This window comes from Trachurus trachurus, assembly GCF_905171665.1.
Source record: "Trachurus trachurus genome assembly, chromosome: 9".
NCBI classification, from domain to species: Eukaryota; Metazoa; Chordata; class Actinopteri; order Carangiformes; family Carangidae; genus Trachurus; species Trachurus trachurus.
The window spans coordinates 30,848,870-30,863,574 of record NC_139895.1 but is presented as its reverse complement, the minus strand read 5'-3'; the positions used below and the strand labels follow the sequence as shown (position 1 = coordinate 30,863,574).

General features: G+C 42.3%; 1 protein-coding gene across 1 annotated transcript; it reads right to left on the bottom strand.

Moving 5' to 3' along the window:
- Positions 1-2,303: 2,303 nt before the first annotated feature.
- angptl2b (angiopoietin-like 2b) lies at positions 2,304-14,486 on the bottom strand. The gene is made up of 5 exons (XM_083978654.1): positions 14,024-14,486; positions 7,799-8,757; positions 5,444-5,637; positions 3,831-4,101; positions 2,304-3,199 (listed from the first exon to the last, which is right to left on the bottom strand). The coding sequence occupies exons 2-5, from the start codon at positions 8,730-8,732 to the stop codon at positions 3,000-3,002; spliced, it is 1,599 nt and encodes a 532-aa protein (XP_083834780.1). The 5' UTR covers positions 8,733-8,757; positions 14,024-14,486; the 3' UTR covers positions 2,304-2,999.
- Positions 14,487-14,705: the final 219 nt, after the last annotated feature.

Here is a 14,705-nt window from a genome sequence, read left to right as displayed (position 1 = left end):
TTGAAAGTAAATGTTCATCTATTTTAATCAAAGTTGACGATTATATCGCTTAATTCTATTTCGTAGTTGTACTGGACTTGCACGAAATGATTTCAGCATGACCCTGGTCACAGCCGCTGGAAAATGGGAAAGGGTTGCAGTGGAAAAGTCTCCTCGCTTACAGAGTCCGTTCACTGTGCTAGATGTCGAAAACTTTAACATGTCCTGAACATAAGTGGTCACATCTTTAATTCAATGACGTTATAAGCTGTGAATGATCTTCAGAGAGCTGTTAGAGTAGTCGAGGGTCATATATCATTTTAAGTGTGATTTGTTTTGAGGACTATAATGCCTGGCCTAGTTCATCTGTCATATTCAATAGACCTTTGAATAATTAACAATAAATTATGAATTATGTGGCATGTGTAGCCCATTTGGCCACATTTTTCTCATAGTAAAAGCATGAACTATGACTAAAGCTCCCACAATTAGAAGTGTGTGTGCAGTGGTCTTTTATGGTACTGTATGACTGCTTGTACTCAAAAGGTGAAGAGAACAGGATTCGTGGGAGTGCAGGAAAGTTAAATATGGTTCTATTAAAAGTACAAGGACACGGACTTCTACAGATGTGAAACAACAATACAGGCCAATTTTGAAGGTTCAGGTTTGAAGGCTCAGGAAGTGCGGTTCTCTTTGTGCTGAGTGAGCACTGTGTCAGCCCATGGTTTTCCATGTTGGTTGAAGAGTGGGGGCTCGCACAGGCCACCCTTGCTGAAGGTTTTCCATCGTGGTGAGTCCTCAGACGTACACAGCATCCAAAGAGTCTGTCGTCTCTGTTTATGGAGACGATGAAACTACGTCCTCCGTTTTACCACAATCAGGTTAATTGACAAAGCAGACTTTTACTGGTTTCAAGATGTAATTGGTATAAAAATGTGTTGACCTCTCTTGGAAGACGGAAGGATTTGTTACAAAGTTCAATTTGCTCTCCCATCCATCTTTAGTAAACACAAGGCTGACAAGAGTGACACTCACAGTGATGAATGTCTTCCTTTGTCCCATCCAAAGTCTTTGTCACAGGAAAGGAAGCTTTTTAGCTTTTGACTTATGTGCTGGTTTCAGCAGCCAATGTTTGTCGTTTTAATGTAGGACAAGTGTTTTGGCTACGATCACATAAGCATTCATCCTCACTTTGGCAGTACAAAAAGCTAACATGGTATGTTTGGTTTTATTTGGAGTGAGGGGATTTAAATAGCACATGTTCTCCTCTGTTGATAATTGGTCTCTGTAGACAAATCTCACATTGTCTTCAAAGCTGTCCATCACAGGACTTCATGCTAAATTGATTTCGAATGCTCTCTAAACTGTCTAAACCTTCTCCAGCTTAAGTCTGGTCACAAAATATGACGTTAATGGTGCTTGGTTCATTGCAGTGTAAAGTTTTGTATTTTTGCTGCGTTTTCCAGCTGTCTTTGGAAATGTCATCGACACTTTGTGAAGTAAAGGTGGTTTCTGCCGTCAGCGGACGGGACTGCTGGATGCATTAGTTGAATAGGCCTGTCATATTTCATTTGCCATGCCTTGGTGTGCTGACGCTACACACAAACACTGTTCTTGACAGTGTTGATAATTGAAAGTGTTTGAGGCATGTTTTTATGCAGCCAGCTCATAACACACTCTTTATTATAGGAATAACAGTTGATGTCTGTTGATGGTGTTTTTTAAATAATGACATATTACAGTATATGTGACTGTGCTAATGGTGTACTCGTGGTGTTTTCCTTACAAATTGTTGAATTTGTGGTTAAGATAAAGCAACAAAAAGATTCAATATGTGCAATTAATAAGTGCAACAGAGTCGCAATAACAAACATGTATGTGCTGTTATGTCAGGAATGCTCCCAACTTTTTAAACGTTCTCTTATTTCCACAGAAGGGTTATGGGCAAATGATACTTTACGTAATCAGCTTCACTTAATAGACTTTATACCAAGAGACACAGAAAAGAGGAACACATAATCTGTACATATTTTATTGCAACTTATTAATGACATAACAGGTTTTAATACATTATATTACAAATATCTTATGTACAAACGCAATGTTTTGGATCTATTGACATCAACAAACCACTAAATTTATACAGTAAATACAGCGCTTGGTTCATACAAGCAAATTGGTGGATACCTGTTGAAGCAATTCAAGATTTCAAAACAAGTATTTTAAAAAAAAGCAGAAATTGAAGAGAATGTACCTCGTCAAATTTTGATAGTTGATTATTGTTCTTTAACTAATTAAGTGTTACATAAACAGTCATTGGTATGAAGAGTTTTAGTTGGATTAAAAAGGAAATGATCTTTTTTTTTTCTTTTTCTTTTTTTTTTTACAGTAAATCTTTGTTGCAATTGACAAAACTGGCCTGCATATCAACCCTGTGTTATACAATAAATGTTACTGTCCCTATAAATTATGAATTATACATTTGAAGAATGTTTGTAGAATGAAATTAAAAGTCACTGGATACATTTCCTGTGTCAACCTCATTTGCTTTCATACTGCAAAAAAAAAAAAAAAAACCTTTACATACGTACCTAATATATATTGTAATCTTCCTATCAGAGCTACTTAGCTGAATTATCATAATCTGGTCTTCTTGTGTCAATTTAGGTTCACATTGTATTTCTCACTCAGATCAAATGAGAGCACTGTCAGTTAGGCAGGTTGTGTTGTACGATAGACAGTGTATTCAAAACAACTCCTGAGATCATGAGCACATGTCATAATATGTAAAAGGCAAATGGTATGGACAGCTAAATAACAGTGCACCAATTTATTAAGTTGTCAGGAGGTATCTGACATGATCAGCCTGATATTTTGATATTGCACTTTCAACATCATCTTTGTCTTTGTCATCCTGTTTGGTGAAACAAAAAGAGATAAAAAAAAAAAAAATTGTGTGGATGTTAGGAGCTGTAATGTTTTTAGTGAGAGATACAGTACAGTATGTGTTCCTTGGGTGCTTAGTGGAAGGTGTTTGGGTTTGGACGGATCATCATGACCACTTTCTTTAGGGAGTATGCTCCTCCTCTGAATTCAGCCCAGTACACTCCGTCTTGGTAGCGGCTCCGGTAGTGTCCACCCCTGTACCAAACTCCATTCAGATTTGAATGTGCACAAGAGTTGTACCACCAGCCTCCCTTCTGATAATGGGCACAGTTGCCTAGAGAGGGATTGGGAAAACAAATAAACCTGTCAGGCTGTTTGCATTGACGTTGTTTGAACTGTTGGTTTTAAAGGGATAGTTCAACATTTTTGGCAAATTGTCCCATTGCCATAATCTCTATAGTCTTGGCAGGTTTGTTACCTTTATTTGTCGGTGCAAGCTATTTTTAGAACGGCGGAGCAGAGCCGCAAGCTGCTCAGAGCTACGCTACGGAGGCTCATGGGATTTCTTGGTTTCCCTCATCAAACTCATCAAATACACAATCCAACAACTCCAAAACGCTCTGGTGGACAAGTTGTGATCTGCACATTCACCATGCTATGAGATAATAACGGGACGTTATGAGACAGAGTTGTTTTAGAGTGTTTTGGAGTTGTTGGATTGTGTATTTGATGAGTTTAATGAGGGAAACTAAGAAATCCCATGAGCCTCCGTAGCGTAGCTCTGAGCAGCTCATGGCTCTGCTCCGTAGTTATAAAAATAGCTTGCACCGACAATTAAAGGTAACAATCCTACTGCTAAAACTATAGGGATTATGGAAATGGGCCAATTTGCCATAATCTTGAACTATCCCTCTAAAATGTTGAGATTTACCCAGTTAAAAATGTTGTGTCACTGAAGTTTTTACCTGTATATGCGTCATGGTCTCTGTCCAGTGTTGTGAACTGTTTGCCGTTATGCCAGGTAAGCGAGTCTCCAGCATTACCATGGTACCGGCCCACCCTCAGCTTGTAGAAATCGGCTTCAGGCTCCACTCTGAAGCTGGCATATTCTGCAAACACCTTCCTGCCAGACCAGTCCTCCAGCGTGACCAGCAGCTTGTAGTTCCCCTGGTTAGTCAGCCAATAGATGTTCTCCAGACCCAGCCAGTACTCGCCGTCAATATTGCCAAAACCTTGCTGTGAGGTGCAGTGATAAGAAAAACATTATCAGTACGATTAAGAAATCCTTTGTGAATGCTCTTTGAAAAGCTTTGAACAGTTAGTTTGGACGTCTGGGGGGGATGATTCAGGGTCGTTGCCCATGCTCTGGAGATAATTATGAGTTTAGTTCTTCTATGAGGTTGTTTATTGTCAAGGAACATTATTATAAATGGACCCTCTGAGTCAGGTTTATAGTCTGCATCGGGTCTCCAGATTTCCACTATTATTCTGTTATTGAAAACACAGCAGGATAGAGTGCATATAGCATGTAATCCAACATACATGGATGCTGTCTTACGGCTTTGTTCTGGCTCTGGTCATACTCTTAGTTGTTTTGTGGTATCCCTTACCCTACACATGCTTTGAATCACGGAAACACCCCTTCTGATGGGTTTACAAATGCAATTTCAGATCTCATGTGGTTTAAAGGTTTTTGTAAAAGTCATGGAAATATCGCCATTGTTGCTCTTGGCTAAGATTTAATCATGACCCTTGTGAATTGCTGGCCTGGAAACACATGTTTACTCATTAACTTTCCCCCATGAGAGGGGGTTCCCTTACGGAAGATAAGAAAGAGAAAATTAGATTCCCTTTGTAAAAATCGTGTTCGCCGCAGCCCTCTTTACACTGCAAAAACTCAAAATCTTTCCATGAATATTTGTCTTATTTCTTGTCAAACTGTCTAATTTCTAGTCAAAACTAATCTCTTTCCAGTTACAATAAGACTCATCACCTAAAAATTAACTTGTTTTTAGATAATTTTCACTTGTTTCAAACTATTTTTCAATTGAAATGTGCTAGTAAGAAAAACTTGCTGGACTATCAGATTTTTCTACTTATTTCAAGTGAATATAGTATGTTTGAAAGAAGTAAAAAAAAAAAAAAAAAAAAAAAAAGTGTCTAAAAACAAGCTACTTTTTATGTGATGAGTCTTATTTAGATTTGCTTGGACTAGAAATGACATTTTGACTAGAAATAAGACAAATATTCTTGGTAAGATTTAGAGTTTTTGCAGTGTATCAGATACCTTCTCTGGCAGTTTGCCGAAAGAAACATTATAACACAACCAACTAAGGTGACATTTAAGTCCAATATTGCCAGGTTTTTGTTTCAGTTAAGTAATTTGCGGACCAACTGATGTTGTGGGGATTAATGACTCATAAAGCTGTGGCAGTGACTGAGGCAGGCACCACATCAGACACTTTGAAAGCTTAACAATTACCTATTCGTCACAGGTTCACATCTGGTTAGTGTCGAGCCAACCTACATCAGCCAAACTAAACTATGAGCTCCTTGATTTGGTGTGAGGTTGTCGCACCTTGTATGTCTCCCAGTTCCTGAAAAAGTTGACAGAGCCGTCCACCCTCCTCTGGATCACAGTCCAGCCACCTGGGTCATGTCTCTGGTCGCACCACACCTGCATGAGCCGGTTGGCATTCTCTGGCTTCACCAGGTACATGCCGCTAGCAGTATGGCCATCTTCCAGAGCCTGCAGGCAATCCTTAAATGGACCTTAACAGAGAGAAGACAACATGACATGTAAAATCCGGTCATTTGCAATAGTATCTCAAAGTTAAAGGGGAACAGAGGAAAAAGTCATAGTGACAAAGAGTTGTTATGCTTTGTCATAGGGAATCCCATTTTTCAGCAGAGCCTTTCATTTTACCAGTAGAATTGACTTTGGCTGCTCGTCTCATAAGGGAAATGGCTGCCGGCTGTGCAGCCAAAAGAAACACTGGCATGAGGGCAAAGGGAATCCTGACTACTGAATGATGAAACAGGAGCGAAAACTTTCGATCATCTGTGATGCTTTACAGTCCATGGTTACTTTCACTTATTTTCACTTTGCTTTTTAAAAAAATATTTTATATTATAGACACATAATATTCAGCGCTTCACATCAAGTTTTGATGAGCGGATTTCCGGGACTAAATTTAAGAACAGCTTGTAAATCTCTGTCAGACGCTGCACTCCTCTGCCAGTAAATCTGGTGAATGTTGTTTCCAATATTAGTGAGTTGTGCGAAGTAACGGGATAGGCTCCACAGCAAGTTAAGTGTTTTTACAGCTGAAAAAAGAAATTAACAAAAACTCAACACAGTAATGTTAATGAAAACCATGCAGCATCAACCCTGCAATATGCATTGCATGTTGGACTTTGTATGTGTTGTTATAAGTCATGCTAAAAGATTTTGTGCAAGGTCAGGGTTGTTTTGCTGGATTTCATGGTGCAAATCAGTGAAACCTCATTTGCCTGTGTGCCATTATGATTTTACCCCAAATTCCAAACCCACTAGATATGGAAAAAAAGCACTAATGGGGCAACTGGCTCCCCTGCTTCAATTGGCTGTGAAAGTGTTTAAGTTCTCAAGATTTCACACTTGTGTGGTTTGCCAACTGGCCAGAATTGCACAGTGTTTAAATGCGATGGAAACAAATAAAAAAGAGAATAGGGGGTCACACAAAGGGTTAGAGGTGAGGCAAAGGGTGCACTGACAGTTTGACATAGACATATTAAGACTGTGAAGGTCTATTAGTGAAGGCACAAAGCTCCTCATTTGTTCTACGTCTGTCATGAGGTTCTGCTCAGCTGGCATAGAGCCGACCATGACCAGCCAGTGGTCTCGATAACAAGGTTGTTTTTTGATTTATGAAATCACTGTGGTTGATACCTGTCTTTTGGCCAATTTTCTGCCTTCCATTTGCTCCCAGGAATGTCTCTGTTGAACAGATACAATCCAGAGAGCTGCCCTGCCCTGCCCTGCCCCGCTCTGTTCTGCCTGATAAAGTCTGCTGCTTGGTGGAACATATGACTGATTCTTGCCTGGTGGAACAAATGACATCACCGACTCCCGGTATCTCGTTCTGTTCCTGCTCTCCCCCCTCCCCTTTTTCATAGACTCCATCCCTCTGTTTCCGTCTATTGCCCTTTCAGGTCTCTCTCTTCCTCCATCTATCCCTGCATTGTGTGGAGCGTCTCTGTTCGTGTTAAGGGTTTATGTAACTTTTTTGGGGTGTTAGTTGCATGGCTGTGGGCAGGAAATTACTTGCCTCCTTTCAAATATCCCATACAAAGACTACCGTTCACTTGCAGCCTAGTGGAAATGGCAGGCAGTAGCACAACATGTCAATGGAAAAAGCTCTACAGTAGTCATGTTGGGAATAGCCTGTTCTTTTTTTCCACCATTTTAAAACTTGGGTTAAGCCTTTCTAATGAAAGGGGAAAGCAAAAGACTATTCACTGCAACTGATACCACAAAACACCCTTCACGTCAATTATAAAGCTTTATCATCCACTACCATGTGTTCAAGAGGCACATGGGCTTGGATCCAGCCATCCATTTAGGCACATGTATTTACCCTGCTAATATGCTTTGTGTTTTTATGTGGGTTGAATCGTGGCAATTAGATGATATGCATCTCAAAAGGCAGTGGACAACAGGATTTCTGTTCCCCACTGAGAGCCCTTTGCTTTGGGAATACGTGGGACTTATTTAAATTGGCTATGACTAGAAGAATGGGTGCTTGGTGTTGTCTTGTGATTAATGATTAATAGGTTCACTATAGTTAGCTCAGACACTCAGTTCTTTGTTTGTGACCACTGTGATGGCAACTGGTGCAGTTGGTACCAATGCATAAAAATAAAAGCACATATCAGACTTTGTTAGGCTCACCAGAGGGTTTGTCCGTGGTGGAGGGGCTGTGTGTCCCAGTGGGCATTGTTGGAAGTAACGGCGGTAGGGACTTCTGGTCGCTCTGGATCTCGTTGCTGATTGGATTGTTGATTCGTGGAAGGGCAGGTGGCTGGTAGGGCTTGTGAAGCGGTGGTGATGGAGGGGGTGGCTGAGGATGAGGCTGAGGATGAGGCTGAGGCTGGGGCTGGGGCTGAGGCTGAGGCTGAGACCGTGGGTGGGGGACGGGCGCGTGTCTTGGGGGGGGACGACTCTGGCACTGTTCTTCCAACAGGGCAATGAGAGTTGATTGGTTAGTCGCCAAAGAAGCCAAGTGCTGGTACTTGTGCTCCAGATCTTTGTAACGACTGGTGAGCTGTTGCATCTCAGAGGTTTGGTTCAGGATTTTGTTCTCCATCTGAGCCAGTTCTAGCGCATTGTCTCTCTTCCTGATGATCTCGTGGAGCAGCTGCATGTAAAGCTGAGTAACTCTGGAGTTCATGTTTCGGCTCTCCTTCCTCAGAAGCTTGACCTCATTGACAATACCTCCGTCCACCTCTACCAATTGCTGCAGGGTCTCGATCTGCCTCTTTTGTTTCTGTAGCTCCACATTTAGCAGCTCTAACTCCTGTTTGTTGACCCGGTTCTCCAGCATGGCCTCCGGCTCCTTGGAGTTGACACAGATGGCTCCAGTCACTTTTTGTTGAGGCACAATGAAAGTGTAGGAGCATTTGTCCTGCTGCTGGTCAGCCGCAGCACGCTTGCTCCTTCCTGCATAGAGAAACTCTCTCTCTAAACCATCTTCACTGCTCTCGAATGGTTGGGTCCTGTCCTTGCCACGACTGCTGTCTGATGGACTCCCCTGAGTCTGCTGGACACCACAGGCTAGTCCATAAACAAGGAGGAGCCCCAGCAGGACCATTGGAGGGGTCTCCATGAGTGTGAATCCAACGCACCAAAACCTGAGGGGAATGAGTAAGAAAAAGCAGAACATGATTGTATTGTAGGGAGAAAGAATCTGATAACTGATGCCTGACCAATGGTCAGACTGCTGACTGATTCACTTTTGTATTTGGGAAGCAGAAGACCTCTTGAGCATTCAGTATACGCTTCCTCTCCTTCCGATAATTCAAACCTCTCAGGATTGGACTGTGTGCATTTTGACGAACATCAATGGTGTCCTTCACAGCCATGCTGATTGAGACCAGAAGGCTGTCTATCAAGATAGTTGGTCCTGCACCTCATTGCCTGCCAAGAATGGGCAGGCACAGATGTCCTATGCATGTACATCTCAACCTAAGCAGGCCTGGAGGTCATTACAGCTCCCTGAAATATGGGCTACCGAAAAAGATTAGATCTGAAAGGAAATGGCTTACTTGCCCTGTGGAGTGCCTCAGTGGCTCTGACTCCATGACATAAAATACATTTATTCATGTGTCATACCTAAGTCAATAATCGCATGGTCAATGCACTGGACTTATCAGTCCTGGCAGGAGCACACGCTGCCTTTTCCCCTCTGGATTTGTAAGTGTAGTTCGTTGAATTCATCTGGGCTTGATACAGCCAGGGTTGTGTAAATCAGCTTTCCTCTATCAAATACATGCGGTACATGCTGTTTGAAAGTTACTAATCCCCTCACTGGCCCTAAGAAAAATATTTCTTTTGTCTAATGATGTGCTGATCTCTTTAGTCACTTACATTGCTGTTAGGGGAGTGTGTTTATCTTAGTTTGCTGTGCTGGCTCAGGTTCTCTTTGGGAGACTGCCACTGCTTGTCCCCGACACAAAGAAACACTCCTATCTGCTCCCCTCTGCAGGCCTGGACATCTTTTTGCTTATGGAAAGTTTGAGGCACGACCAGATGATGGTGTTTGTGGAACTGCTCTAAATATTGATTGTGTTGCATCAGTCCGATCATAGTCCTTACCAAAAGAGGGAAACGTGTTGCATTCAGCCACCGAAAAGCAATTAATCACAATTTGTGCATCCAGGTTTGACTATCTGTTTTGACTGTTAGACCAAGAGTTTACTTAATCTAATTAGGGGTCTTACGTAACAGTATCATTATCTGTCTTAGATAACAATAATCTGATTAAATCTTAGATATAAGATTAGTTACTCGGAAATTCTCTCCCAAATCCTCTTTCTACCGTAACAGCACAATGTAGCAAAACCAATAACTTTCCTCAAGAGCCAATGGAAGTGAGATGTTCAGCTGAATTCATGGTGTAGAATTTTTTAGAAGAAAAATAAGTGCATGCAGTTTTTGAAGATGATTGTGGTGTTATTAGAAGTAGAGGGGATGCCACTCAGTGCTGAGGAGAATGTAACTCCTGTGTAAGGATAACAAGGCCTTGAACTCCCGGGGCACCTTAATTGAAAGCTGCTGCATATTGGATTACAGAGGGTCCTGTGTAACACCTCCCCTGAGTCAGGAGGGGCCGGACTAATCAGAAAGCATTATAGAGAGGCCTATATTGGCTCAGGTTTGAGGAGCTGCATAAGGATGGCTGACCTTACGAGGGCTTCCCTCACGCATTCACACATTTGTTGCATCTTACCTCTGTGTAACAGATAATCTACCATATAATGTTCAGCACACAATTGGGAAGAGAGCAGAAATGTTTTTGTCTTGTTAATCCGGGCGTGCTGCCAGCACATTAGGTTGGAGACATGGAGAAGAGAAATGCAGCGCTCTCCAAGAACATGACCCTTGGCACATTCGACCCTTTTGGCTTTATCTGTCTAGAATAGAATGTGTAAACACTTAGTTACTGGAAAAAGCTTGCATTTCAAAGGGGCTTTTTTTTTGCAATGTATTCTGTGCAACCTGTCTGACTTTTTGTTTGTATACCTGGCCAGAAAAAAATTACCTATCTAGAATGTAAGGTCTGGTTCTTTCACGTGTTTTCTTAAAATGGTACCTAAAAGTCCTAGGCTGAAATTTGAATTCACAAAGTCTTAAGGAAGAGCGTAGTTTCTGTTTCAAATTTACCATGAAGCTGGCTTCTGTCAGCACAGTAAGGGATCTTTCATGGAACTAATCCCACTAACAAAGCCTGGCTGTATGACGTCACCTTAGCAAAATGCTGATTGATGCAGAGACTGTACAGTCGAATATTTCACACACCAGGCAAAAAGATAGGAATCATCGGTTAAAGCTGAAATAGTCTCACAGAATAGACCCTAAAGTGCCTAAGTCACTAATAATATCTTACTGTACAAGTAAGCTCATACCAACACAATGGAGCAGGCCAGAGTCTGTCCCGTGTAATGTTCTGATGACTGTATTTGGCCAGTGGCTCCTGTGGTTTCTCCCCCTGGAACATGAGCTCCGTCTCAGTGAAACGCTGTGTGATTTGCCCCCGCTGCCGAGGAGTCCCATGTTGGACGTCGTTAGCCCGGAATCTCCTACTCTAGGCTCCACTACACTTCAAAGCTGGGGGAGAAAATGTTTGCAGCTTGTGATGAAATGTGTGTTTGTGTGTGAGCTTATATGCGGTTACAGTATGTGCGTGTCTGTGAATGTTTTTCGGGTTAATGCACATTTCCAAATAACAACACTTGCTGGCTTCAGTCTCCCAGGGACCCGGGGAGAGTCCCATCTGCCCCGGCACAGACAGCCTGTTATTAACCCATCCACTGTCTGCCAGAGGGAACAACAGAAAGCCTCCTCCTCCTCCTCCTCCTCCTCCTCCTCCTCCTCCTCCTCCTCCTCCTCCTCAGACTTCACTGTTAACAGCCTCCACAGCTCCTTATTGTCCCAACATCATTTCACTTTAACAAGCTGCTATTGACCGGCCAATAGCCGCAGTGATGTGACTAAGTGTCATATACGCTGCCGGTTGAAAGGAAGTGTTAACTTTTTTGTTTTTTCTTAAAGGCACCAAAAAATAATGAATCTCCTTTAAAAAGTATTATTTGGACAATACTCTGCTGCAGGAAGCAGTTTCCTATGCAGATGGTTTACTCTGGAGCAGACAGCGGGTGGAGGCGGAGCAGCCTGCAAGTGCAACATCTGCAGCGTTGGTGCTGCGGTGAACTTTTCTGGACAATGATAGATTTTTATTGGAGGAAGAACATCCCAAGTCTTTGTTGAGTTATGCACATTTAAATGACAGCTGGAAAAATTGAGGTGCTCTAAAACATCACTCTCAAGTATTTTACATCTAGTTTTCTTAGAACCTAAAGACGAATGATGGAGGTGAAGTGAACAAACGCTCTGATGGTAATTTCCCTAAAGTCTGCTTCACACCAAAATGTTTGGTTTTATTGTTTTTAGGAGGAAAGTCTGGGTTTTACATGACTCCGCCTTCTGGATTTCACTGGATGTTAAATCATGTGTGATAGGCAGGTGCAGCGGGAGGGTCGGTACGCCTCGGACCGGTGTTGCGCTCCGGCCCTTTTTGCTCATGCTCAGCACATATTAATTAGAAGGTGGGCAGCCTCGCTCAGACTGGCTGATGCCTCGCTCCCCAGCCCCTCTCATTTCAGCATGAGCATGGCATTCCTCGCATTCTTCGTCACCTCATTAGAGTGAGCTGCCATACACACATGGAGAGTCAGTGGCGGTGGCAGACGGAAAGAACTAGACCTTCTAGACGCATGGACCGCTACTCCTTATCTGCGCTGCACCTATAAGACACACTGTATATCTACTGACCCAGTTCATTCTCAGTGTCCTACTTTCTGTGTGAATGCTTCATAATCACATCATCATCATCCACAGCAGGAGATTACAACACAACTACAAAGCATCTAATTTGTCAGTAGCGGAAAAAGAAGCGGACACTTAGCAGGGATGGTTTTGTGCTGCAAGTTTAAATTAGCGGCAACTGGGCTGAGAACTGGCAGAGTCTCCTGCATGACACCCAATATGTGTTGGATCAGAGTCAAATTCAATTTGCTCATGGTAATCTGCACTATTACTTTACCTTGAGGGTGACCTCATTCTTTCCTCAGGCATGTAATCCTTGTAAGTGTGTAACATGACGTTTTGGAACATGATTAATCTCAACGACCTGCTCAGTTTGATGGTAGGCGACAGCGTTTATTTGGACTGTCCATTTAGCAGCAGAGTTGAAGTTTTTGTTGAAATGTAGGTTTTTGGTTCTGTGTCTCTTGCTGCTTGGAGCTCCTCTGTACCTCACTTGTGATCTGAGTCCGTCAGGGAGGCAGGGGGTCTCGGGAATTGTTTCGATAAGTTCCTGCATTCTACCTCAAAGCCCCCTTATCCAAACACTACCCTGGCAACAGAAACAAAGACGGGATTCAGCCTCCTGCTTCCCTGTCCTCCTGAGCCCAGGGGAACATCCTGAAGGTGATCTGTTTTTCTTTTTTGAGAAGTGAATGGTGCTTTTTTGTAGATATTACAAAAGAAATCTCTGTCAACAGGTATAACTCAAGGCGAGTGCTGCACATCATCCTCCTCACTGGCCATGTGCCTTTATTTTACACCTTTAGGATCCAGTGTTTTGACAAGCGCTCTGTATTATCAGTGGCAAGGAAACACTTAGCCTAGAGAGCCTGCTCTCCAGTCTCCCCATGCGCTAAATTGACCCTCCTCAACCAGGTCTATCTGTCCGGTTAGGCATCAGAAAGTAGAGTGACAGCAGACAGCGAGTCACACAGCAGATGCTGCATGATGACTGCTGAATTCAAGATCAAACAAAATCATCACTATAGTGTAGCAGTTTTAGAGGGAAGTCTAATTTCAGTCAGTTCAGTAAAATGATGAAATATTCTCTTCATCCTCATGTTAGAAATATCATAGTGACTGATTCTGAGCTCACTAACAACCTGCATCTCACCAAGAAAAGTCATCATTTACGGTACTTAGTGTGGTTATTGGTTAAACATGTTGTTAATTTCTCAATGCAGAGAATGGAAGTAATATTTGAAGAGTTCATTTGCAAAAGCAGATAACTCCGTTTTAAAAAAATTCTACAATCTTCATTTTTAATTTTTTATTTACATAAGGTGATATCAGTCAAACCAAAGTTGAGTGACTTTGAGATGTAACAAAACAGACATATCTCAAAAAAAATAAAGTTTTATTGAAAACAACACTATGCAAAGAATAATTACAAAGCCTCAGCTCATTTTTTTCAAAATGGCACTTATCTGCTTTTGCAAATGAACTCTTATTTTGTACATGTGCAATGGCCCTGTTTAATAACCCAACTGAGAAAGATAAACATGAATGAGTCAAAGGTTACATAATGCTTACGAGATAACTGTAGAGTATTGATGAAGCTCCCTCAGTTGCCTTGCCCTCCTGCCAGAGCTGACTGAAACTTCTCCTGGTAGAGAGTCATCCCAAGTGTGAGAGCTGAGCTGCAACCCCTGCGTCCTCTTCTCCCCTTTTTCTGTGCTCTGTCCGTCTCCTCACTCACTGCTTTGTCACTGCAGTTCACTCCACCGGTGAAGAGGTATAGCTGTGTTTTAAAGACTATTATTAAAAGACCGTCATTAACTCAGCAGAGAAGCTCAACTTTGCCAGAAACTTCTTCTGAAAACTTTTGAGTAAATTGTTCAACAAAAAGAAAAAAAAAAAAAAAATCCACTTGGAAAAAGTTGGACCACTTTCAAAAGACAATTGGTAACTTAAAGTTGGATGGTTGGAGTTGAGTAGTTTTCCTGAGAAATGGTGAGAGTCCGGGGCAGGTTGTGTTCTGCCTGTGGCCCGTTAGGAGAAGACTGTCACTTTTCTGTGGGTTGAATCCATCACTTCTGCCTCACAGCTCTAAGAGGCTGTCTCTCTCAACTGCACCTCTCTCTTTCCCTCCCTCTCTCACCCCACCCCCCTCCCTCCCCCTCCTTGGTGCTTTTAAATGATGAGAAATCCTCAAGCAGTGTTTCAGTAGGCAGACAAATTGAGCTCAGAGCCTCCCCCCTCTCCCTTAAAATGA

Excerpts from the sequence above, each read along its gene's own strand:
- angptl2b (XM_083978654.1), bottom strand. The coding sequence starts at position 8,732 with ATGGAGACCCCTCCAATGGTCCTGCTGGGGCTCCTCCTTGTTTATGGA. Across the intron at positions 4,102-5,443 it reads GGAACTGGGAGACATACAAG|CAAGGTTTTGGCAATATTGA; the intron begins GTGCGACAACCT and ends TGCACCTCACAG. Across the intron at positions 3,200-3,830 it reads AGACCATGACGCATATACAG|GCAACTGTGCCCATTATCAG; the intron begins GTAAAAACTTCA and ends ATCCCTCTCTAG.